At 37.5% G+C, this 27,753-nt stretch overlaps 1 protein-coding gene across 3 annotated transcripts in view; it reads right to left on the bottom strand.

Moving 5' to 3' along the window:
- The window catches only part of GBE1 (1,4-alpha-glucan branching enzyme 1), a 167,210-nt gene that overhangs the window by 13,744 nt on the left and 125,713 nt on the right, over positions 1 to 27,753 (bottom strand). For all 3 annotated transcript variants that reach the window (XM_055801424.1, XM_055801426.1, XM_055801427.1), the window contains exons 13-14: positions 12,178 to 12,362; positions 10,951 to 11,079 (exon numbers count right to left, since the gene is read on the bottom strand). In XM_055801424.1, coding sequence (XP_055657399.1) covers positions 10,951 to 11,079; positions 12,178 to 12,362 — 314 coding nt within the window. The remainder of the gene's footprint in view (positions 1 to 10,950; positions 11,080 to 12,177; positions 12,363 to 27,753) is intronic.

Below are 27,753 nucleotides of genomic sequence, written 5' to 3'. Positions count from 1 at the left end.
TTTTTACACTACTCTCTATCAGATGAGTTTAGGAAATTTCCCAACCGCTAGTCTTACTGACTTAAACCTCTAGCAACAAGAAACACTGGAGCATGACATAATACAAAAAGTACCCTAAAAGTAACTAAATTTACTGAGATATTTCAGTCTAGAAAATTGCACAGCTTTTGCTGACAGAAAGCAAAGAAGAAGAAAAATAGATGTACATGAGGAAAAAAAGCAAAGCTGTCAATTAGCTACTGAATCACTAATGTTAAGTAATCCCTCCCCCACAAGTATATGCAGGAAAATGAGAAAAAGGTTCAGAACTGCCAAGTTAGTTGTTGATTTGTAGAGGGCAGGTGCCGAAGGGGAGAAAAAGCAGATCACCACATTCTGTGGAAAAATCTTCATGTTTATTACATACGTTAAAAAAAAAACAAAACACAAAAAAACCCCTGGGAAAATTAAACTTTCCCAGCTTTAGTCCTCAATGTCCTATATATGCACTACATATATACCTCCCTGCCCCCTTTATTTTATAAACACATTCAAATTACTATTCATTTGTTGTCAGAAACTACAACTTCTAGTTACTCTCTCCGACGCCCTTTCAAACCTAGTATCAGCAATGGCTGCTACTACTCCACTGTGTATTTTATTAACATGACGGGAATGTCTCCTGCAACCAAGCATTTCACTCTTTGCCTCTGTGATCTACACAATACATTAAATTTAAGAATGTATCAATGTTACTTAAAGCCCTGACATTTCTAATGATTCCCTCAGAACTATTTACAGCAAATGCAATTGTTATGGATATGCTAATTTTAAAACAATTTATCCCATTTCCTTAATCCCAGCTATAAAAGTATGTCTGGCAGTGCGCTCTAGCAATACAAAGTTAGTATCACTGCCTCTCCACACCTCACAACACAGCTTATCTGGCATAAATACTGTTAACCAGATCCTGAATAATGGGCTCAAAAAGAATTTTAAGATCTTCAGAAATTATATATGTCTCGGGAAAAAATAACTAGTTCGGTATACAAGCCCATCTGCCTTCCAACTCAAACCTCACAGAAAAGCTGCTTTTCACATTTCAGATTTTTACGAGCATCGAGGCTTTTGAAGACTACTTTCACGAAAACATTAAACAGTTGTGCATTTTAATTAAGCACAGAATAGAAGTATTTTCTTTGCAGTGGTCCCTCTTGTTTCAGTGACAGAATGCTGGAAATACTAACCTGTACTCTGAGACAAAAAAAGCCCAATTTCTGCTCAGTTTGATGCTCTGAATTTCCCAACCGCTACAGTGGAGGAGAGTAGCAAAAGCCATGAACACTTGCATAGACAGAGCTGGAAATGGAAAGGCTGTCATTATCTACCACATTAACTACTGAATTACTATGCTTTTATGATGTTTTGAAATACATATTTTAACACAATTTTTTATTTTATCTCATGCATTTTAATGATGCATAAAACACCACTAAGTAAATGCAAATCATAAAATAAGATAATTTGTATTTTGTTCCTCAAACCTGACTACTTATAAAAGAATCCAAGTGCTATTTGTGAGGGTGATGGTCCAGCATAATTAAAAGCTTTGCAGAACAGGTAAGAACTTCGACTGATGCGTTGTAAAATAATGTAAGGATTATTGAGTATTTATAAAGAAACTACTCTTTTCTATATGGTCTGGTTTGACTCACATAAACATCTATCACAAATCAAATACATTTAAATAACATTAAGTATATCGGGTCCTCTGTTTTAGCAGCTAGCATAGAAGGAGCATACATCTGAATGATCTTCAATATTGTAATAAATGGATTCTCAGAGGTCAGGCTGAATAAACTGACAAAGCGATGTAGAATAACTCACGCTAGCATTTAACAGCTGAATATACAAGACTTTCCAACTTTGCTCATTAAAAAAAGTCACTAAGTCAACAATGTAGAAGACTTGAAATTACTGAGGAGCAACCCTTATGAAGTGTGGATTAGCAACCTATCATTAACGCACCAAATTTCCTTGCACTATTTTGATTTAGAAAATTAAACACAAAAATAGCTTCTCCGGTTTGGTTCACGGTTCTCATTTGTTTTCTTGTGGGTTTGGTTTTTCTGGTTTGGTTTTGTGTGGTGGTTTTTGTTTTTTTTTTTTTTTTTTTTAAACATTTATTCATCTTTAAGAACTTTTCTGATAGAAAAAACACACAAAGCTGCTATTCAGATAAGCCACTGCTAAGAATTTGCAAGTTAATGAGAGAAGAGAGCTCACCTAAGCAATAAAGGTGACCTTCACTTACCACAGGATTTTAGCCACAGAAGGGTAAGACACAGTATTCAAGAGCAAGCCTAAAGGAGAGAACACAAAGATCCCGTCATAGGATGGGATCAACTCAGACTGGAAGGCACCTCTGGAAGCCAGCTACAGGCTCAGACCAGATTGCTCAGGGCTTCATCCAGTAAGCTCTTGAAAACATCCAAAGATGGAGCCTGCACAACTTCTCTGGGCAACCTGTTCCAACACTTGCTTGATGTCAGCACCGTGGACAACTTTCCCTTAGGAAAGACAAGATCTCTGCTATTAGACCTGTAGCTAGGAAAGTCGTACCTAGATTGCAATAATCCCCATCCTGACTGGGTACTCCAGATTTTCACTGGTATTTACCGGCACCATGATCTACATTTTCTCCCACGTGTCTTTTGCTATTGAGAGTATGCTATTCATTGCTTGTTTCTCAGAAGTATGTAAAAAAAAAAAAACTGTTGGAAAAAGTGTCCAGATGGAGAGCTCACCAGGATGACAATGAAGATGACATATGATTTTCATGTACAAAGGCACTAGCTGGCTTGAGAAGTCAAAGGCAACAGTAATGAGCCAGGGCCAAAGGAATATATTCACCCTACAGAAAGCAAGAACAGATAAGCTGTCCTGACAGCAATTTTCACTGACAAAATACTACCTGTAAAATAGAAGAAGAGGTCCTGGCAACAAACAAAGACAAGAAACAAAATGAGAAAAAGGAAAGCCAAGCACACCAACAGCTGTAGAACTGACACTCATTATTCTTAAGATGAATCGAAAAAAGGGAAAGGATACCAAAGACCAGCAATTTCTTGAAGAAATCAATTTTGTAAAAAGCAAGCTATGGACATAAGCATCATTTATGATTATTTATATGCATTCAGAACAAGAAATACAGCCACAGGTCAATATGGCTAATTAATAAACTTTTCATTCACCTCATATCCTAAAAAAGAAGTCTAATGAAAGTGGAAACTAGATTTTCAAGCCAGGCATAAAAGAATACAAAGACAATAATGCAGAAACTAAAGGGACAAAATATATGCTATTAAAACACAGTAAGGCAAACAAGAACTCAGTCATTAAATGCACCATAAACACAGGGAAGATGAAGGAAAGTACAGCTGCAAGGAGGCCTGTAAAGAGCTTGAAGTGGTTAGGCCCTTCTGTTTTCAATAATTTTTGAATTTCACTGAGAAAACTAGCATAATTAATTTCCAGATGAAGGGTGCCTCTGTTCCTACTCTCCGCACACTCCTCATTTTGGAGAAGACTAAGGGGTCAACCTACAACTGAGAAAAAGCATATTAGAGACTATTTGGCTTAATTTTCTAATTAAACACCTCAGCCTGATGAACTTGAGCTCACGATATTTAGAAGATAGTTTAAGTCATTTAGCACTCAACTCATGCCACAGTACTGGGGAGGAAGGGGGTACTATTGTCTTTTTGCTTCAGCCAAATATGGATGCTTTCTGCTTAAACCAAATATAAATTTAGACACGTGTAAATCCATATTGCCTTGTAATCACGAATGTTGATTTACTTCCGTGCCAAGATAACAAGCTTTGTATAAGAAAGGGGTGGTGGTGGATATACATATATAGCTTAATTGTAGTGGGACTTCCAACGCTTCATAAAAAATGCTTTTTTAAAAAAAATAATGGTGTGGGTTCTTATGGAAGGGAAAAGGAGTTATCTCTGAAATCTCTAAGCCTCTTCCCTGTTCTTTCTCCCTCCTTTCATCCATTTTAACTTTGAATAGAGGAAAGGTTTTCATATTGAAGTTTTACTGCAGACAGGCCTCTAGAACCAACTACTACCCCACAGAAGGGTCTAGTCAGTTAAAAAATAAAAAAAATGGGAACTTAATGGTTCCCCTGTTAACATTCAAACTTTTACCTACAATCAGAGAACTAGAGAGAGCTGACCTAGGACTGGATTATTCACCTATCTTAAAACTGAAGCAAATTAGGCAGAAATAATTTGCTAGCTCAAGCTGCCTGTTTCTCATGAAAAGGCTTCTGAAAGAGCATAATTTATGAAGTAAATTCCAGCATGAGCATAGAGATGTTTTCCTTTTTCTTTTGTACAATGAAACAGAAATTGGCAATAGCATATGCCACAGTAAGAGTTACGCAGGCTCACAGTGCTGGAAACCTGTGCCTTTTGCTATGCAGACTGAAGACGGATACCCACATTAGTATGCTGTATTTCTTATCGGCGCCTATTAACCTTAACCTATCAACTACCTTGGTAGAATGTAGCATTTGGCGGATGCTGAATTAAGTCCTTTGTCTCCAGGTGCCAGACACCCCCTGAATTCTAACAGGCAGGGACAGTTACACAACCACACTTCAAAGCAGCCTGCAAAGCGGTGGCTCTGCCTTCAGCGATCGCCCGCCACTGACTCATCCAAGTGACCTTATTTGCTCATTAGAAGCTCTAGGTGCAGGTTGCAAATGTCAGAGAGCCTGAATTGATGTGGGGTTTTTTTCTTTCTTCCTTTTTTTTTTTTCCCAAAAGTACACTTTTGCAGCATTTTGATGACAATATTTGTAATACCTCAGGTCTCACCCAGGTATTTGCTTATGGACACTCTGACTTCAAATATATTTATGCACTCTAAATTCATACCAACAATAAGTGTACCACTCCAGCATTCATTCACTCCAGCATTGCAATGCTTTGGTGTGTCACACTATGTAAAAATGGCAACATTTGTAACAAAGTAACTATTTTTTTCCATTATTTTTTTCCTGCTTGCACTTTAGCAGTATATGGTAACATGAAGTGTCAAGATACAAATACAGATAAGCTATGTATTGCTCAATAACATTTACGGACCTTTAGGCTCACATAAATTTAAGGTCTCAGTCCTTGAATAGCTCACATTAGGGTGCATCATCTCAGGAGAACAAGATGGAGACCGGAGCAACCCAATGTCAAGGAAAGTAAGTTAGAGAGAAGTCTGTAGCGTAAAAGGGAAGAAAAACTGACTCCGACTCCAAGCCAGCTGAAACTTTTCATATAGCTACGACTGTCCCCCTGTTAAGAAAAAGACCTTCCAAACCACGTGGGACCAGAAGGACTGTAACGCCTACTGACTGCCACCTCTCTTATGAAAGTACAATAAGGTTTGCTATGCGAGCAGCCTACAAATAAAGAACAGCTGAAAGCAGAATGATATTTTCAGTGACATCAGAACAGAGGACTGCCTACAAAAATGTAAGCTGGAGAGGCAGGAATCTTTATCTCTTACCATACCTGGTAACATATCTGAGAAGATACACATGACGGCAGCTTAGTGATATATATTACTATAATATACTGATAGGCCAAAGCCATCCACTTAATAAAGGCAAATTTAATGACGTGTTACATGCACTAATTAAACTAATTCAATCCACTAAAACTTAAACTTAGGTTGTGAAAGAATCATCACATTTCCCACAATTCCCAATACGATTCAAATAAATGTTTCATTAAAAATAATTTAATCAACATATTATAGCAATCTGCTCTTCAGGCTTATTCAGTAACCGCCTCAGAGTATCAAATTAAATTCTCAAAAAAAACCCCAAACAATAATAATACACTCTTGCTTTTAAGTACTTCTGCTTCATGTTTAAGTTCCAAAGGGATTGTAAGGAATTCCTTTTAAAGTGGAGAAGTTGTTCTGAAAACTTAATGTCACATGTGACCGTATTTCCTAGTTATAGCTCACATGTGACCGTATTGTCTAATTATAGGACACTTTTTTTTATTACTATTATTTTATTTTAAATCTGTATTGGGTCTGGCTGAGCCCCACAGCAGCCCTCGCCGTGCTGTGCTTGTACCGGTACCCAGAGAGGTGGTGATAACACACCCGTGTTTTGGCTGCTGCTGGGCAGCGCTCGCACAGCACCAGGGCTGTCTCTCCAGCATCCCCCCCTGCCACCAGTGGGCTGGGGGTGGGCAGGACCTTGTGGGGGGACACAGCCAGGACAGCTGACCCAAAGTGACCAAAGGGATATTCCATACCATATGACGTCTGCTCAGCAATAGAAGCCAAGAGAGAGGAGGAAGAAGGAGGGGGCATTCGTTACTTACGATGTTTGTCTTCCAGAGCAAGAGCTACGCATACTGAAGCCCGGCTTCCTGGGAAGCAGCTGAGCATCACCTCCTGATGGGAAGTAGGGAATAACATCTTTTGTTTTCCTTTGTTTCTCCAGGTGTGACTTTTTGCTATTGCTTCAGCTGCCTTTATCTTAACCCACAAATGTTTTTTTTTCAATCTCGTTTTCTCCCCCCACGTTCTGCTGAGGAAGGGAGTGATATAGCAGCTTGGTGGGCAACTGGCATCCAGCCCAAGATCAACCCACCGCAAAATCTCAGATTAAAAGGTTCTATTATAAAACTATACATAAAATTCATGGCTCTAATTGCAGTACAAGAGTCAGAAAGAAAGTTAGTCAACATTAAAACACTCCATGTATTTAAAGAAAATAGATACTAAACCTCAGCCTTCTGGATGTTGGCAGGGAAGAAGAAAGAATGCTGACAGCAAGAATAGGAGGGCAATGTGGTTATTAAATTCGGGGTATGTTTCACTTGAAAAATGATACTATAAACAGTTCTTTGTTGCTTCTATAATACAAATGTGTGACTACTCTAGAAGACTGAGCAGCAATAAGGACACTGTGATTATTTTTGTTTGCCTGATGCAAAGTACTGTTCAAGTCAGCCATTCTTAAATAATAGGTTAGAAATCTCAGCCAAGAGAGACTTAGCATGTTTAAAAGAAATGAACACACATAAGTTACATCTCTTGTGGTTAGGTGGAGTATAAAATGGACTTCTATAGACTTGTGTTGATACACTTAGCCAAAACCTCGTTGAAGTACCAAAACAAACCCCAATCTCTGTCATGTTCTGGAAATCATGCTATCCTTTTGCACTGTTTCACTTTCACTAGTCTTAGGAAGATTACAGAAACAGCGAAGGTTAGCCCCTGTTTACTGCTAACAGCTTATGTAGCTACCAACACTACACAAACTAAGTAGATCAAAATCTGAATAGCACTGTCACCCACATGTTAATTTTTCCTTTTGATCTTGCAACCAGAGGAGAATTGAATATAATGCAGAATGTTTAGAGTGTGCTGCTACAAAAAGAATAAAACATATTACACACGGACTCCTCACCTTTGAGGAGCAAGGCAGTTTTAGTTCCTCTTTCATCACATGCTACAATACCTGAAACGTGCTGTCACTTTAGACCATGCATACGGTTCGTTACCACTACCCAGCTAAGCAAAGGATGCTTCGGGAACTGCTGTAACAATTCTGCTTTTGAGGTCAGTTTCAGAGAAGTGTTTTAGTGACCAACTGCATCTTCTCCATTCTAATGACAAAGTACTAGGTATGTCTAGTTTAGTTAAGCTGACGTTCCCTGAAAATAAGCAATTATGATGACAAGTGTATAAGCGCATCCTATATCAGCTATCACTAAGATGTCAGCAGTCCTCTAACAGACTCGGTGGTACCTTCACAACGCCAGAAGCAAACATTTACACAGAGGAATGGGACAACGGACAGATTCTGTCTTCATTACCAACAAAAAAATACTGAGAATGCAACTGGTAGTTACAGTACTGCTTAGCTTTCTCCTAGACAGAAGTGAAAAATTTAGGTATGTTCAAGGTGTTTATAGCCATCTTACTGTCCAAGGATTTCACTAGCAACAGGCACTAAACAGAAGTGAGACGTTTATGCTGTAGGCACCAGGGTATGTCATCTTTTTTTATGAACTTCCTTTAGAAAAGAAGTTCCAATGCTTAATCCATGTGATGACTTTGGATAAGTACACAGTGACCTTTTTAATATAAATAATAAATAAGCTTTGCAGATAAAATGAGATCTTAACATAACTGAGACGTATTTCAAAGGCCAAAGAGAAAAGCAACACCCCCCCCCCCCCAACACTTACAAGCCAAATCAAAAGGTTTTGACCTAAGTTAAACTTGCTTTTTCATTTTCCCTCCGTTGTTATTTTCTCCTTTTTATGCATAACAGCTAAAGAAGAAATATGATTTTTATATCACCAACAGAAACCACAGCAACTTCCTACATTTTGTTTCAGGGAAGTCTGATGAAGATACATTAAATCTGCTTTTATAAGCTAGAACTACAGATTTGGGGTAGACAAAAGTATTTGCTAAAAACAAACAGACCCAATTCTAGCAGTGTCTTCATGAGATTATTTTTTTCCATCTGAAAGGACTTTTTTTTATTCTCCTGGCATAGGAAACACTGCTATGTTCACCTTGAGGGACAACATTGCAAAACACTGCAGGTTTTGAAACCTGAAGATCATTTCAGGCCAGCTCTGTGAACCAGAACTTGCACAGTCTTTTGCAATATGTCTGCCTTAGTATATGTATTATTCAGAATGATTTGCATCTTCAGAATCTGAGATACTGGAAGCAAGAGAAGGTTCCTACCTTCAGACTTAAAAATCCAAGGTTAAATCAGGCTGAGAGCCAGCTGGCAACAGTTCCCTCCCAGAGGGTTTTCAGGAATTTCCCCTGGTTCGCGCACTAAATCCCCCCCAGAATAAAATGAATAGGGGAAGGCTGTAGAAAAGGTGATTTATGGGAAGAGTCTATATTTGCAATTCCCAAGTGAGTACACTAAATTAAAAGAACTACCTCCTCTCAGAGTTGCAAACAGTACAGTACCATAAAAGGGGACAGATGCTTCCTTAACCAAATGAACAAGGCTCTCAGCAGAGGTGAAGGTACACTATGTTTCACACAGAAGAGCAGCAGCATTTAAAGCCCTCCGTTACCACCAAAGGCAGCTGAGCATATCACACATGGAGGACAGAGAACCACGAAATCCACTGTTTGCTTGGGGAAGGAGAGGTTAGTCAGATGAAACCTGAACAAATGCAAACACTGTTGGTAACTGGCAGTTTCATTAGCTATAAAAACTTTAGGTTAGTGAATGAAAAGCTAATCTGGATCTTTATGCTTTAATAAGGGCCTTTCAAATTTAAACTCTCTATAAGTTATGATGTAAATAAAATTATACTGCACACACTTAAAAGACAAGGATGTGTATTGACACTAACATATTAAAATATGATATAAACTGCAAATATGAAATATCATCTGTATGCTTTGTTTATATCACATTGGGAACACGCGTGAGCTGTTGTTTAATCTCACCTTAGCTTTAATTGCCAAGGAGTAGAATTTTTGTAGCAATGTGTGCAGGGCACTTACACACCCAGAAAACCCAATGCCTAGGTACCCAATTAATTTAGCAGAAACCAGAAAATGAACTTAGGAAAACAGCCTCATATATAATCTTAATTAAATACAAGCCTGATTAAGATGTGCTATGGAAAAGAGAAAAACGTGATAGAAAAGTTAATGAGTGAGATTTTAAAAAAAAATATTTCTTAGGCATTTCTGATAATTGAACCTCTAGCATCTTTGAAAAAGAAAGGCAGAGCGCAAACAACAAAATGTGGACTGGATTTAATTGTATCTGTATAAGTATCAGAGCAGAAAAGTCACGCCAATTCTGTTATGTGCAGTCCTTAACACTGAACGTACACCTTTTCCATCTCCAGAACTCAAGGAATTCCATGCAAGACAGATGAAGTGTAGTAGCAGCAACTTAAACAGGTGGATACCTGAAGGCTATGTCAATCAAGCATCAGTATATGTCACAACACCAGATCAAAATTTTACGACTCCAATTTAGTACCCCGTTCTACCTTTGTCAGGAGTTGCAGTAGCAGCACAGAGGTAGCAGCAGAAAGCACTGAAGAAGGTGTGATGGACTTGAATGTTTCTAAACCAGAATCCTGCAGGTCCTGAGACCCCGTAGGTCAGTTCAATGGTGCTCAGGAGTTAGTTAATACACTGAACTAAGGCAGCTGAAATAGGGCAGTAGTTTCCTGAAATTGCTGGTAAATAAAAAGAGAGTTGTTAAAAACTGGAACTGCAGTGCCTTAAACTGACACAGCCAGATTCACTAGATTGTTTGTCAAAGGATTTGAAACAAACTGAATTTGGGCAAATTAAATTCCTCTGGCAAGTTGGCTTTTTTTTTTTTTTTTTATCTCCCACAATTCTATGAATTTGGACACAAATGCAAAGCCAGCCAATGACTCAAGAGTAATCACTCACTGCTCAGCTGAGCTAAGAGCACATTCTTGGTCCACCCAGTTGTAGAGCAGAAATTGTACGACTGTCCCAATGAAGGTTTAAGCTAATGAATTTTCCTGTGTGACTACGTGTGCAGCCTCATCTTACCGTGGTCTCTTCTGTAGTTCATTTCAGGAGTAGGAGTCACTTGCTTTTTCATGCCTCAACATATTCCAAAAAACAAGGCGTTACAAGGAAAACTTAATACGTAGTCTTTCAGTTGGGATTTTACTTTTGGGTTCTACAAAATGACCTCTTATGAAGAAGGCAAATTTCTAAATTAGTTTTTGATGTACAACTAGAGAATTAAAGCAAGATTATACTGATGATGAGTAAGTGGTTTCTTACCTTGTAACTACAGTTTGCATTCATATTAGAAAACAGGAAAAAAATCAGTTTTCGACTTCTAAAACTTTTCTGTACAAACAAACAGCAATTAAAAGGATATTTTCCTGGAGTTTCAATACCCACTCTGTAGTCCACATAACTTTGATATGGATGGAAGTTGAAAATAAAAATGAGACCTGCTCTCTCAAATGCTATGACCTTATTGGATTCATGCTTTTCACTCACAAAGGCCTAAGAAAGAAAGGGAAGAAAAAAAACCCCAATACAATATTTTATTTCTAACTGAATTAAAAAAAAAAAAAAAAAGAAAAAACCTATGGCTTCTATATCTCATTTCAAGTAAAAATGTCAAACATTCAAGCATAAGGGCATTAACACGCAAAACGAAATTGTTTACCTATGTGATGTCTTATAAAATTTTTGATTCCTAAACTATAGCTTAATTTTTATAAGGCAATATAAAATTAAAGAGGTAGGAGCACATTAGGTACAGAGCACTTGAAAAGATCTTGCTTATAGACTGGTAATATGGTCTTTTTATCACACTTTCCTCAAGCAAAAAAAAAAAGATTCCTTTCATGAACCCAAATCTTCAGTCTACTTGTTATGGGGATCTGCATCACACATACTGTTAGTAATTAGAAAATGAAGCACTGGCTATGTTTTTTTGTTTGTTTTGTGAAATCTATGTGAGAAATAGCTTTGATAAGCCACATTAAATTGCTGTACATACCACCTTTGTTCTATTTGCTAAAGCCATGAATAACAAGACATCCATTTTAAAAAAATTCTTTAAAGTGAATTATGGCTAGCGTGACATAATTAAATACTGAGAAATTATAATAATTGAGTTGCTTTGATAAAAAGTATAATGCAATATTTGGGTTAAACCAGGCAAATACAAAAGTGACAGTCTGAAGACCAGGAGACTATAACTTACACTATACTGGGAGTGTTTTCTCAGTTAACAGAAATTATTTATATAAAGTAAATAGTCAGAACAATTTACACTTTCCCAAGGCAATCCTTGGATTGGATTACAGACAATTTTATAGTTTGCTTTATCCAATCTACAGTTACTAACTAAAAATAGCAAAAATAACAGGAAAAGAGCTTGCTATGAAGCTAAAAGGAGACTTTCAGATTTCTATTATCTATGGAACATATTTCAGTGACATGTTTTGACAACTTGAAATATACGGTGGGGCATTACTCAGTGCATAATAAAGTGCTGTTTAAGATTTCTGCATGCAAATTTGGTATTGTTGTTATTCTGAACATGTACCCAACTGGTGACTAAAAACTTATCATTTAGTATATACAGCTTACCGGGGGAGATGCAAGCCAGCCAAATCTTTCCTCCAATTTATTCATATCTCTATCAAATGCGTTTAGGAATCTATAGCGGAGAAGATGATCCTCAGTAAGATTAAACTGTCTTCTGGCATAGTGGTAGCTCTCATTATTTCCTTTTCTGGGGAAGTCAAGCCATTCTGGATGTCCAAATTCGTTGCCTGTATTTAAAAATATTAAGGATCTGTGAAATCACGTGCTAAAAATACACTACAATTGCAGAAGTAGAAAGGAAATATACTTTACAAGTTTTAAATTCCAAAGAACAGTTCTCCATATATAAATTGCCATTTTATTATTAAAATGTCTTTCGGAATTTTCATGCTTGTTAACAGGTTTGTTTGGCCAATAAAACTACCTGAGCAAAAATATCCATGCACTCCAGGGGAAGTATAAAGTGGTGAAAGAATTATAAACTCTGTGCTAGCACGCCATGATTAAAATTTTCTCATTCCCATCCCTTAATAAGGGCAACAGAAATTCAGTCAACCATGATACAAATTTTAGAGTCACCATGAAACTTAAAAACGTCACTTTAACAGTAGAAATCCATTGTTTTAAGCACTTAGCGGAAAGCAGCGCTACCATTGACATAACCACAGAGACAGAAACCTCCCATTGTATCAATTAAACTTCAAACAATCAGAAGACCAGTTGGAAGCACTGTAACAACTTTCTTTTTACTTTTTATCCTGGCTATAAATACTGTTGCCATTGTTTCCAGTGGTATAAAAATAACTGCTAAAAAGATGACTTGAACTGTGGTTCCTCACACCCTAGAAAAACTCAAAAAGACCTCTTTTTTTCAGGTAGCAGGATAAGTTATAGAGAGCAAAGCACAATGCTTAACGAGGACACATTCAGGATTTCATACCCAAAACAAGTGACTTAAGGGGCGGGACGACGCAGGGATCTAACAGGGTGCATCAATTCAGCAACCTGGCAAGGGCAGCTCCTTTTCCAAACGCAACACTCAGTGTCACAAGCACCAGAGACACCCTTCAGGCTGGGGTGAATCTCGCTTGGACACTGAGCTCCTCTGCGTGCCCACCAGTTCAGGTCCCTTTGAGCGTGTGTAAACACCGTTGCATTTCCTACAGCAGTAATGCTTCACAAGTTTGCCAGTCCTGATTTCTAGCCCACACAACTACTGAATAGACTTCACTTTAAGACAAGGAATAGGTTTATTCAGACTTAGATCACGCTTCATTAAAAGAGACGGGAAAAAAGTTGTAATTTAATCAAGAAAAAGCTTAGCTTCTCTTCTGTAGAATCTCTGAAGCAAACCTCAGCTGTCAAGGGTAAAGATTCCCAGCAACACCTCATTTGGGACTCACTATTTTGAATTATTCATGTATCCAAGGTTTTCTTATTTTATATACTGTCATTATTACAGTTTGAGACAAATCCAAATGGACTTAATGGCTCTAACTTGTGCTATAACCTGCTGCCTAGCAAGCTCTCAGGCATTTTGGGCTATTCATGTTACACAGGATTAAGATGTCTAAAGTACCTTGAAAGTTAAACACACATTTCAAAGCCTATGATATCCGATTCCTCACAAACATTGCCGAGATTACGGATATCACCTACTCACCATAAAACTGAGGCAACAAATGGTCCACCTGGAAATAGGTATGGAAAGCAATATGATCAAATTTAAGAGGGCTTCTACTTTTTTTTTTTTTAAAAAAAAAAAAAAAAAAAAAAGACTCAAACACTTCTACAAGCAGTTCCTCAAGTTTTGTCAATAAACTGGAGTTCTGTGGGCAGACGAGGGGCAGGGAGGCTGAGAGAAGACGAACGTGTCCTGGATGGGTACCCGTGTGTGCAGCCTCCATCGCTGTCTCGCACAGCCTGCGCTGCCTGCAAGGCCTGGAGGATACGGTCAGCAGTGACCGCTATGAATTTAGATTTTCCAAGTGATTTTTATGTATTTCCATGCTTCACAGGAACAATGAACAGAGAACAAAGGAGAAAGGCTGCATATATACTTAGGAGAATCCTTCACAGCAGTATCTGTTTTGTAAACGAACTGACAAGTTGTAAATTAAATTTCCCATTCAGAAGCTAAACCTCTAGATTTCATATTCAGCTCGAAAGCAGAGACAAATATAAAAGAATCAGAATCACAGCAGGACTTTGAAAATGACCTTGGAATAATGCTGGACTGAGCTCTTAAACTGCGCTAACAATGTGGTATGGGAAACGAGGAAAGATATTGCTACAAAACAGACACTGTACCTAACCAAATTCAATATTCTCTTAAGAGCCGGGCAAGGTATTACCTTCTTTCATGATCTGCGCGCTATTGATAGACTACACCAGGTAGCTCAGTTAAAGATAGAAAAAAAACCACCAGAAAGTCAGAGATTATATGTATCTTGAAAAGATAGCCAAGGAAATTGTACCTATTTGTTCAAGAAAAACATAAAAATGGAGGAAATAAGAAATAGAAGAGAGTGAATAAACTAAACTAGCCCATCATTTCAATAGCATATTTCACTGTAAGCAGAGCACATCTCCATGTTTATACCATACACCGACGCGCCCGCCTCCACTCACTTTGCCTATTTCCCCACCACAGTAACTATAGTGCTGTTGGAATGCTGTGGTTTTGTTTTTTTTTAAAGAACAATATAAGTGCAGCAAAATGCAGAAAACCAGTATTAATTTCCTAACCATTACTAATGGCCACGAAGACAAAAAAAAGAGATTTAACACAATGCAGCAACTTGATAGAAGATTAAATTACTTGCTGATGTCAGAAAAACATGTTGAACATTTAAAAGTGCTCGCACTTGAAACATCTGTTTCCATGGGCACGTTCTGGACAATGTACTTGTGAGCTTTTTGTACATGTTTCTTGATTTCTTTTTATAGAAAGAAAAATAGAAGTTCATAAATTAGAGCAGAATGAATTCAAGTAGGCTTTTTGGTTATGTTTTTAATATATGGTACAGGGAAAAGTAACTTCTAAGATGCAAGCAGGCCTTCCAATAACCTCCCAAGAGTGCTTCTGCACTGGAGATGCATTAAGGCTACTCATCCTTCAATAAAAAATACATATCTGATACTATTCTTTTTTAAATTGCTATTTTCCCCTAATTTATAATGAATGAGGGGACGGTCTAGGAAAGGGAAGGTCCAGATAACTGACCAACACTTACTTCTAAAGGTAACTAATGGTACCTGCGAAGCATGCACTGTCCCCTTCCCCATATTCTACTCCATTTTTTAAAAGAATCAGCAACATTCAGTTCTTGACGACTGTGAAAGCCTCTAAGCACAGAAGTATTACTCAGATTTCTCTTCCTGTAATTAATTTGCTGTTTGATGTAAAGGTCCAAACTACAGATTGACAAGAAGCCAGCTGCTATAAATGACACAAATCAAGACAAAGGAACGAATGTGGGTGAGGCAGAGAACAAAGCTGAAATTAACTCAAATTTTGATTAAAAAACCAAAAGAAAACAACAACAACAAAAAGATCATTGAAGTGCAACGCATACTAACTTTATCTAGGAATTAATTCAAGTTTGCCATTTCCTACTTATTGCGTATATTAAACAACTTCACTATGTACGAGCCTACAAGATCACAATTTCAACAAATACCTAGTACTATAATGAAAATGTACACCACACTTGTTTATTAGAACAAGTTAGAAATGCATTTACACCACAAAGTAGTTATGTTGATGACTGCTTTGAAGCTGTGCGCCACAGGTCATTAAAGTTTTCTTGATCTCTCTTCTTCAGGCATCTTTGCTAGCAATTCTCTCTCAAAAAGTCAGGCTAAGCAGAACTGAAGGCATATTTAAAAGATGCAGCAGGCAGTGTCAAGAGATGCCTGTTATTTTGGTTTGTTTGTATTTTGAATTAAGCATGACATTAAATACTTTAAAAGCAGTTAAAGCAAGTAGTTAATTTGATACATCAAAGGTGAGAAGTTTAATTAGGTGTATAAGGCTGAACAAGTTTTTAAATGATCTAAAATACTATAAAAAGATCCTATTTAAAGCTGATAAGCTGGAGCCTAGACACTTTGGGACAGAATTTCAACCCAAGTTGCACCTTAAAGTATTTCTATCATAGTGGAATTACAGCAATTTATGCAAGCCAGATAATCAACTTCCCCAGGAGTTGCAACCGTTTTAACTTCACTACCTTTGTGAACAATGATGACAATAAAACAATCTGCAGATTATACACAGAATCAATGTAAATCAGATGTAGACAGCATTTGGGCATTTATCATTATTTCAAAAAATAAATATTTCAAACAATTAATCCTGATTTTCCCAAGTCATGAACATTTTGGGTATTACACAATTCTGATAATTTTATTTACTCATGTTTGTACCAAAACTAGTTCTTACTATTCATACTACCAAATCCAAATAAAAATCTCCATACTGCTTTCGAATTATGAGAGAATGAGCTTCATTACAAACATTAATTTAATCTTGCCATCCATGTAACAATGCAATAAAGTGAAATTCAAAATGGACTACTCCTGAAAGACTTGGGTTAGATGACTTGGAGACCTCCGTATTTTTTTAACCTCTCTAGCACTGTTATTCAGTAACATATTGGCCCAGTAAAGACTAACCAAATCAATTCAGGTTAACAATTATGTCATAATTCCTGCATCAAACACAGGCTAGAGGAAATCTCATGCATGAGGTAATGGTGGGAAGAGAGGTACTGGTAAATCCAGGTTTGTGAGAAAAGTATTTTTCTCCCGTTTTCTGAAAATACCAGATATTGTTTCCTTCCAATCTATGGTAAGACAAAAATCAGGATAAATACCGTATTTGTTTTGAAACTCGGATCTTCCATATCTCCTACAGGAGTAGGGAGTGGACACAACCTTGCCTGTATTAAATGATCAAAGAATGCATCTCTTCTGCTGCGATACAGTCATGAAAAAACACAGGCATGTCCCTAATGTATCAGAGACATGGAAAGTAAAGAGTCCTTACAACGGTACCCTAGCTCACACCAGGGATACAGTACTCTACCCACAGGAGCTGACAAGAAGAACCAGGCCAACTACAGAATGAAATCTGGAGGAATTTCCTGGGATGTCTGACTTGTTGCTCCAAGAAAAAAAATCTCTCAGTTGATCTAGAAATGTAGTTTCTAGTCCTCCCACCAGAATAACATTGATTTTATTTACATAGCACTGCAAGAAGGCTTCTGTTATAATTACTTTTACAGCCTCCCTTTTCTTCTTTAGTACTTCTCTATCTCAACTGTTACCACAGCAATCTCAATCACGACTGTTACCTTTCCCCCTCTCCCCTTACAGACGATACTTCACACATTCAGCTAACATGGAAGCCTGTACTGCATTTTCACACAGTCAGCATAGGTAGGTAGCACTTTTAAATTTCCTGCCTATCATTTTAATATCCAAGCCTTTAAATAATGAACATTCTCCTACTGAGGTTTTAAGCCTCCCTCTGCCCTGAGAAATTGTGAAGAAAATGATGGTAGTCCTCTGCAACATCATAAGGATCAAACCGCAATACTAACGGCAATTTCTTACAAATTCTATGATTACTTGTTGATGCTCTGAATTAAAAAACAAACAAAAAAACCCCCAAACAAACAAAAACACACATCAAGAAAACCACCCAACCAAAGGCAAATCACATTATAAAAAAAATCCTTCAACATAACCTGAAATAAATTTTCAGAATGTTATCCTTAGATATATGAACCAGCTTTTTGATAACTATATGTAGCTGTGAAACTTTCTGTGTAAGATCGTTTCATAAAAGAAGATCTGTGTGTTGGGGAATATCAGCTCTGGCAAAACCTTCATTGGGACAATATATTCTTCATCTCTTCTTTCGAGACTTTTATATTGAAAACTTAAAACTGGGTCACAGATAAACCGCTTATGGATTCAAAGAATTTGGGACCACAGGTAGGGTGTAGGAGGCTTCCTTGTTACAATCCTGGAGACTCTGCAGATGACCCTCCTCCCTTGACTTAACTGTCTAAAATTAGTTTCTATTCTTACTTTCTAAGAAATGAAAATGTAGCTTTTCAAATCGTAACGATTAAAGAACAGCATAAAAAAAAATACGAACCCATGTAAACTGTGCGTATATAAACACATTCATGACAAAGCTTTTGGCAACAGAAAGTCGTACAACATAGCTCAGCAGGAAAATGTTAACTTTAGAAGCTATATTAATCTAAGTGTTTCATTACTTTTTAAACTTTTATAAAAAGGGCATTTCTGGTTACTGACCTTTTCTCCTCTGAAAGAGATACCTTTGTAGTACACATCACTTATAATAAATGCCTTTTGTCAAAGTAAACCGATCAGCCTTATTATTCCCTCAGTCATTAAGGCAAACAGGCACAGGTTAATACAAACAAATCATCCAGGAAAGCAAATATTTTGCTATCAGAGACTGTTTAAATTCAAGAGACTTCATAATTTACTATTTTTTTTAATAGAAGCTGACAAATCCTTCTGAGCCTGTGTTCTTACAAGATACTGTACTAAATTTATACTACTGTTAAAGATCCAGTACTCTGATTTTCTTATTTTAATATACCAGCCTTCTCAAATTACATCACGCTATTGCTTTTTACACAGGTTGTCAAGCCAGATAAATAGTTAATCTTTACTTGTGAGTAGATGTCATGAAGTCGTTCCTCTCTACGAGAATCTGGGGTTTTTTTTACACATATTGCAACCTGCAAGATTTAACTAGCTTTTTTTTTATACTATAAAATATTTAGCTGACCAAAGCACTTTCAAAGTTTAGTGGTATTTCTAAAATACTCTCTTTGAATCATATTGATTACAATCTGTTCCTAACACATCCTATTTAGCAAATAAGGAAGGAACAGAAATTCTATCAGAAGACATTTCTCCCAGCCAGTTATGGTACGTTCTTCTCTCCCCTACATCTTCATTTTAAACTGGAAAAAGCAATTTTTCAGTTTACTGAAATTTGAATTCAGTAATCAATTTACTGAACCAATATGTAATCAATTTACTGAAAACTGAGCTCAAGAGGAAAATACTGTTGTAAAGTAAAAGAGAAACCGAAGAAATCAACTCCCATCTCAAACTTCTCTGAAATATGTTTTACTTAATCTCAGATAGACTAATTCCCTCATAGTTCCCATCTTCAACAATCTTCTTTTAAATAGCTCTAAGCCAGCTGATGGACCCTCGTATGCCATAGCCCAAGAGGAGCTAGCTTGGTTACCCAAAGCTCTTGCTGTCTTACATGTCAGGTGAGATTTTGATAACATCTAAGCACAGTTCACCCGCCTCTTAAAAAATATTTCAAATGAAATATATCTTCAGGATTGTGATACACTAACAAATTACTTGCTTCTCTCCTGTTCCCCCTGCCTATCAAGGCTGGCCTGTTTTCAATCATTTCCTACTGATGTTAAAAAGTAGTAGCTACCATACTGTACAATATTATAATGTTGATAAAACAGTTCCAAGTTCCTAAAGGAGGTAATTTTCCAACTGTTCCAACAAGAGTTCTCACCATACCAAAGAGCATTCTTTGATCCTGATATTTCAAGCGTACACCTCCCTTTTGTCAGATCAAGTACACAAAACCCCAAGTAACAGGAAAACAAGCAATTCTGCTCCGAAGCACCAACTCTATACCTGTATTAGGAAAGGCTGGATGGCTGAGGAGCTTGCTTACATGGAGGAGTACCCAGGAGCAGACACAGTGGACAGACTATGGCATTGCTTGCTATGATTTACTTTACCTTTCAACAGAAGGACAGTGTATGATTGTTATGCCAGCATGTTTGTATTTAGTAGAACTATATTTACGCAGAAAAAAAAAACAAAAACCAAACCATTCTCTGGAATAAATAATTCTTTCATTTACTTATATGCAGTGCTCCATCAAAAGAGTATTCAATGAAATATTAGTAGTGTCATTGGTAAGAGTATCCAGTTCCTAGGGGCGGATGAATGTTTTCCCTTGAATTATTTAGTGAGCAGAGCTAAAGAGTTTCTACAGCCTTAGTAAAAATGAGGGACTGACTCAGACACTGCGACATTGCCACTATGCTCTATGTGTAACATACATGCACACTATACATTATTTAGTTAACCACTTGGAAGAGCTCACTAAAATATTTAGAAACAGAAATGTTCTACAAAACATTTCAAAGGTTAAAAAAACCCCAACAAAACAAACCAACAAAAACACCCACCTCAAACCCACAAAACCTATGACAAGAAATTTCCTGAACAGAAGATGTGGTCAGAGAAGTTCCAGCTAGATCTTTCGGTGTGTGTATTGACTGGTACCACAACTGACGGGTTAAAAACCAAATCAAGGACCAGACTGGAACAGCAAAAGGTCACACAAAGATGGCAAACATTTTGCCATAATATATTCAAGAAAGAGCAGTCATCTTACTGTTGTCAGAAAGTCCAGAATTTCATCCTCTAGTTTTGAAAGACTAAAGGATTATGTTGCTGAAAAAGAAACAAAACGTGAACTGAAGAGATCATTTGAATAGTATTTGATAATAGTAAAGTTCAAGCTTTTCATATGATGCAAATCAAAAAAGAAAGTTCAGTAATATACTGTTCTTGCTATAAGAAATCCAGTTAAAAATAATTATGCATTTGTTAACAGCACAAAATAAGAAAATTTGAAATTAACATTTGGACTAATTAAAAAAGCAGCTCATAAATTAAAAAAAAAAAACCAAACCCAAAGAACAAAAAACCAACAAAAAGCTACCAGGTTGCCTTTGGAGGCTGAGCTTTCAGCAGAAACTTAATGGCACTACAGGGAGGACTACAATAGATGGCAAACAGCAAAGATGTCTGGGAAGACAACTTTTTGCAAGACTGTAGTATGTCAGATGTTCTTGCAATCTTCTCATGCCAGCTGAATATAAAAGGAGTTGTTAAATTTCTCATTTATTCAAAACAGAAAACTTTTTAAAGTGACAGATGTCAGGGCTCTTCAATATATAAATATTAACAAAGTGACAGTCACATATACCAACAGAGACACCTTCAACTTCCAAAATGTTATAACACTTCCAAAGAAAAGAAAGCTTTATACTTTCACAAACAAATATTAACACAGCAGTATCCCTTCACCCAGTTCTAGACAACTATTTCAAGCAAATAAACAGAAATGAAAATACATGAGTCTTGTTCCATAGAACCGGCAACTTACCATTTGGTAAGGTGGTGACAGGGAAAAAAAGGTCGTTTTGTGAGAGAGGGAGCAAAATGCTCCTGGAAATAAAACAAAACAAGTAAAAAGAAAAATAAGGAGAAAAAAAAAAAGAAAAAAGTAGTACACAGTACAGTCTAGCATAAAAAGTCAACAAAGAAGATGGATTGTGAGAAGCCATGCAGGCTGTGGAGAAGTCCTTTGAAGGAAAAGAGACATAAGGATGGAGAAGTGGGCAGTAGTGAAAGACAAAGTAGAACACTAGGATGACAGTGTTTAAATTCAATAGTCTTATCTGGGGTGGGGGAAAGACAAAGAAGTAGCAAAGTATGCTTGCATAAGTCATATCCAAAAAGATAACTTAGTAGTTAACATTGTACGATTAATTTTTTTTGCACATGCACAGATACCCACCTTACCCCTACTAGCCTGACTGCAGACAGCCTACTCACGCAATCCTCAAAAAAGGTAAAAATGATGCACAGAGAACATAAGCTCTCTTGTCTTCAGACACTATTCAAATGTCCACAGAGTCCACCTGCAACTCTTATAACATGTATTCTGGGAAACTGTCTCCTTTATTTTATATACATTATTACACATACAACAAATATTTGCATCTACATAAAATACAGTTCATACACAGAATTGATGTAACAAGGAAACAAAAAGGTAGATAAGGCACTGACTGGGAACTCGTTCCGCTGTCCACAAATCAGGCTTGTCATCCTTATGCCAAAGAAGAAAAAAACCCCAAAACACCAAAGTCTTGCCTTCCTGAAACAGTTCAAATCAGCCATGAGAGAATACTTCTGGATCCAGCTCTGAACCTTTTCTGACCTATTGTTCTCCAACAAGTACGTTCCAGATTCCTCCTAGAATCAGTACCACTCATAAGTGATAAGCTCATGTAAAGCTTCCTCCTGCCCTCAACCTGAGGCTAGCTCATCCCTATCATGCCGAGAATGTATTTATAAATTTCCTAAAAAACATTTGTTTTAAAAATCATCTTCAAGACCTTCACAATTTTATACATTTTCCATATGCCATTGTTTTCAGTGGGCTTGGGCACTCCAAGATATTTTCAAAATGCGATGTGGTTATTGTAGAAGTCTCTGAGAAGGCACAGCATCGTACTGCTAGCTACAACACCCTTTCCTGCAAGAGACAGAGAACCCCAAACAGCCAGTACAGCAGCTGAAGTAAGTAGTACCTGGGCACTGTGGCACAGTTAAGAGTCCAGAGACTTACCTCTGACGTGCTCAGTTCTCAAGACTGTGGCTGCCGATGTTAGACTCCTTTGATGTAAAAACAAAACAAAGAAAAAAGAAAATCCGAAGTATTTCTAAGTTCACAAACCAGATATGCTTCAATGTATCTAAGGAAACAGTTATATTTTTATTCTGAATGTTACAGAAGTCATTTGTGAATTTGCAAGCTGCAAGGAGTATTCTGCAGGACTGTGCACTGTTTCAAAACAACCTATTACTGTAACGTCTCACCACTGTGAGCTTACATATATACAAATGTATGTATACATAATAAATATGTATAATTAAAACTTATATTAAAAATATAATCAAATAGTCTGTTTCTAAACACTTCTACACAACATCTGAATTCTTAGGTGCAACCAATATCTAACTCGAGCCATACCTTAGGTATGCAAGGATGTTTGCTTAAAAATTATTTGGAAAAAAACCAGAAAAATGGTAAAATCAAGCAGAAAAACAGCCTCAGAGCTAAGTGTACTGCACGTCAGCTAGTCCTATTCCGGTATGTTTCATTTGTGACATTCTCCCCATAAAAGACTCCACTGCCACAGCGACCATGCTATCCATGCGTTTTTCAGCATTTTGGATGTGCTACCTGCCTACTCACCCCTCGACCTGTCAGTGCAAGATATATGAGATAATAGTTCATACTGGCTGATTACCACTGTTGTTTTCAAATGTATATTTTCTAGATTTATACAAGGGTAGCCAGGTTGAAAACATGTTTTGCACTTCAAACCCAAGGTACCAGCATCGCGACAGACCTCACTTGAGGGACTTTTCACATTTTCTGATTGCATCTCATTGATACCTATTACTACACAGATCTGCTTCACTTATAAATTTACCCTGGAGTCAGAGAAGCCTGTTTGTGAGTGTGGTCCTTAGCAGGTCCTTCAGAAATGTATCATACAACATGTCCTAGCACTACACTGCTCTGAGATATGGAATAAATTAGGAAGTTGTGCAGAGCTCCTGAAGAAACAGCAAGAAAGGAATCTGATGTACTTGTGATAGATGCCAGCACATCTCGGCATGGCATGCTGACTGGCACACAAACGTTCTGTCCTTAAATAGCCCAGGTTTTACAGTCCAGCTCAGTTCTGATGAATGTAAAATTAACTGATCTGCTGTGAGTGAATGCAACCCCTCTATAATTACGTTTGGACATAGTTTAGCCTCTAAGATATGTTGTAAACTTCAAAGGCCTTCTCTGAGTCCTTGGACAAAAAAACCCCAACCAACCAACCAAAAAACACCGCAAAAAAACAAACTTCCCCAAAACCAACACAGAAACCAGCACGGAAAGTAAAAGTCAGTATCCTAATCTCAAAACAATTTATAGAAATAAAAGGAGTACAAAATCTGACACAAAGTTGTAATATTTATGCAGAAAATCTTCATGTTAGCAGAGAATTTCAGCACACTGAAGTGTGAAAAAACAGTAAAACGATTCCAAAACAAGCCATGCATCACATCTGGTAAGAAACTTTTTACATTAAAATCCTTGCAGGTTCCTAACTCAGCATTTAAACATTATGGCAACATACGTCAAAAGTTTTTGAACATAATCGCATCTTTCAATTATTTACTGTTTAGAAAATACAGATCAGCAAGATACAGACCTATTTTCAAAGCTTTCATTTGAGTGTTTTAAATATTAAGAATTTGACATCACATCTCCAATGTAATGCATGTAGTACTTGGCTAGTAAATCCAAACACACTGCTAAGAAGAAAGGCTAATGTTATGACCCAGAATTGCATACTAACAACATTTCAGAATGTGAAAAACCCTCCAAAATGAGAAGAGTTGCAAATGTTTCAAAGTCAGGTTTCTTTTACAGCATTCTTTCAAAATAATTTGTTTCAGTAAACAGACTGCCTCAGTGAGCTGATGAAAAAAAAACATAGCCCTGGCAAAATCCAGCATTCTTACCATTCAGCACAGTGTATTTTCCTTCTACTGTTTCTTCAGTTCTACTGCTTAGGAGGAAAACATTTAAATTTTTATTGTACTTCTACCTTGCAGCAAAGGAATCTACAAGGCTGATGCTAAATAATCATGCACTGAGGATTTAAGGTTAGATCAGGTTGGTTTGGTTTTAGCTTTTTTGTTGGTTTGTTTGTGTGTTGGGGGGAGGATTGTTGCCATTTTTTTGGTCCCCTTTTTTTTTTTTTTCAGTACACAGCAGATGAAAATAAAGCCAACTATTGACACTGAAAAAGACTGGCCAACTATCCCCTTTGCTTCAGGACTACTGCTGTGGGATGAATGAAATATTAGCAATCTGTAAAATTCAAACATGCTGGAGAAAATATAAATACAAGACCCACACTTTGAGAATCCTCTATTTTGCTAATAGTAACACAGTCCTGAGACAGTATATGTTGGTCAACCAACGTGCTTTCCTGTACAGTTATTAAAGTGATACATGAGAAAAGAAGATTCATTAGGAGAGCTGTATGTGTAGACCAGGGGTCCTCAAGCTTTTTAAACAGGGGACGGCGCGCGGATGAAGTGGCAGGGAGGACCCTGGGGGGCTGTATTCAGCCCGTGGGCCGTAGTTTGAGGACCCCTGGTGTAGACAAAGGACTCTGAGTGTGGGCAACAAGTAAAATCACATACATGCCTCATACTGCTGCTCTGAACGGCTCATACTCAACCATTTTCAGACAGCATAGGCCGCATGAGCTGCAAGAGGTAAATGGGTCCAAAATATACTCCAGGTATGTACGCTTCAGTTTACCAGTTGATAGCTAGCGTGACTGGATTTAGTCAACCCAACAGCAGAGTTTGAAGAAAGGAGAAAGCAAGTTAATCAGACCCAGCAGAAACTGGAAAGCCATTATTTTATAAAAAAGCCGAGATGCTGCATGAGGAGTGGCAGAGGCCCTTACTGAGCTCAGGGCTAGTCGAGGTTGGACTACCCTGCCACTCACAGGGACTGGGAGGCAAAAATCCAGTTGAAGGTCCAAGCCAGCAGCCACTGCCCTCCTACAGCTTTACGACATTGCTTATCAGCTGCTCCATGCTACCTTGTGAGGAGATAAGCAACCCCCCCAGAAGTCCAGGCTGGCTCACTTGGGCTGCCTGCGGCAACCAGCAGAAACTGCGGCCAGTTCTCCAAGCACAACTGTTGACCCACAAAACTGCAACATGTCACCAAGAGTGATGTTGCTCTCATTTACAACCCCTAGTCTCACTTCCAGCACCAAACAGCAGAGTAACTCCGCATAAGGTAGTATCCTTGCAAAGAGTGATGAGATCTGTGTCTGGTTGCTAGCCAGCACATGTCAGTTCAATGTTTTCTAACTCCATTTAAAGGCAAAGCAAAACACCAACCCCAAATCAGAACACGTCACAGTACGATGTGCTACTTTTTTTGGCATTTCCACTCACACCAACACAGTGCTTCCGTGCGATTTGCTGAAGTTTCAGAAGGAATTTTTATTTAGTCACTCAAGTGAAAACACATTGCTGTTGGAAAAAAAACCCATCTAACAGTAGTGCAGACAGATTCTTGTTAATCAGACAACAGACTGAAGTGGTTAAAGAAGAATGATACTAACTGGAGTCAAAACTAACTACTTACGCTAGGAAAGCACAAGCCTGCCAAAACCTCATTGTGCCAAGCATATTTTGAACAACCTGAGGAGGAAAGGAGAAGCCTCAAGAATTTCAAATTCTCATTTGCACGATGCCAAATTAAACAGTACATTTACATTTCGATTCATTTTCCTGCTGCTTACTAGTAAATAGATGAAAACAGTTCTATGAACGGTTCAAACTCTATCAAGTGGAAATAATTTCCTGATCTCTCATCTCACAAAAACTTGCCTTTTCATCTTAATTTGGAGAGAAAACTAGCTTTGAAATGTATCGATATTCCAAAGAACAAAACTGCGGCTTTGCAGAGTATGTTTCAAAAGCAGTATCCTCAGTGGTTCACAAATATTTATGTTGGTATAAACATAATTATTGTGTATATCCAAACAACATCCCCCATCAATTTACCTACTTCACCTATTCATTGTTTCAGTCTTCTTTCCCCCAACTTGTTAATTGTTTTCGTTAGTTTGTTCATAGTTTTTGTTGGATTTGTTGGGTGGGGGTTTTTTTGAGATTTGTTGGGTTGTGGGGTTTTTTTGTGGTTTTTTTTTTTCTTATGTAAGAATATTAAAAAAATGAAAGAAGGTGCCTGGTTTATTTAAGACTCTACCAGGACACTTGAAATCAATTTTTCTAAGTGATGTTTATTAGTCTTAGCATAGTTCCAAAGTGCCAATATAGTGACAGCATAATCTGTTGCAAGATCTCTGCTCATTACAGTCAATCATAACCAGGACACCTAAGGCAAGATTAGCTATACTGTTGGGTTGGGTTGTTTTTGGTTTTTGGTTTGGTTTGGTTTTTTGTTTGGTTTTTTTCCTATGTTGAAATGAATGTTGAAGCTTACACATTTGTTTGAGAAAGAACTGTTAGAGATCAATAGTCAGGGCCTCTGGTACTTTGCCATGCCACAAAAGGGCCAGGTTTTAAGAAGAGTCACATCTGCCTAATGATTGACTGAACTATTTAAGACTATCAGTCAGGTCAGCTGTTCAGTCACAGAACAGAAACAGTACGATGCAAACTGAAATGCCTTGCCTGTCTGTAAATGAGACCTACTAATGAAGGTGCACAAAAGGTACGTATTAATAAGCAAAACCTTCCGATGATCTCATTCTGACCTGTTCAAGGCAGTAATTGCCCTGGCGTTCTCTCTCCCTCTCACTGGAACAGGGACCAAGTCTGACAGTTTTCAAAGAAATATTCTGAACTTTTTGAAAGATCTAATGTGTCTGTCGGATGGAGGGTGACTGCACCTGCATGATGTTAAAGATCAGAATTCATTTAAAATCATTGAGATGTGCTGCTTCCACAAAGTACTTAGTCTTGGAACACTTGCTACGTTAGCTCTTAAAATTCAGCATGGCTTTGCAATTGCTTCACGTGGACGTTATGCATACACATTTTATATGGCTGGAAGTGTTACAGAATTTGATTTTAAACATCTCAATC

The sequence above is a fragment of the Falco peregrinus genome, chromosome 4 (assembly GCF_023634155.1).
Source record: "Falco peregrinus isolate bFalPer1 chromosome 4, bFalPer1.pri, whole genome shotgun sequence".
Taxonomy (NCBI): domain Eukaryota; kingdom Metazoa; phylum Chordata; class Aves; order Falconiformes; family Falconidae; genus Falco; species Falco peregrinus.
The sequence above is the reverse complement of the archived record's forward strand: the minus strand, read 5'-3'. Positions and strand labels throughout refer to the sequence as shown.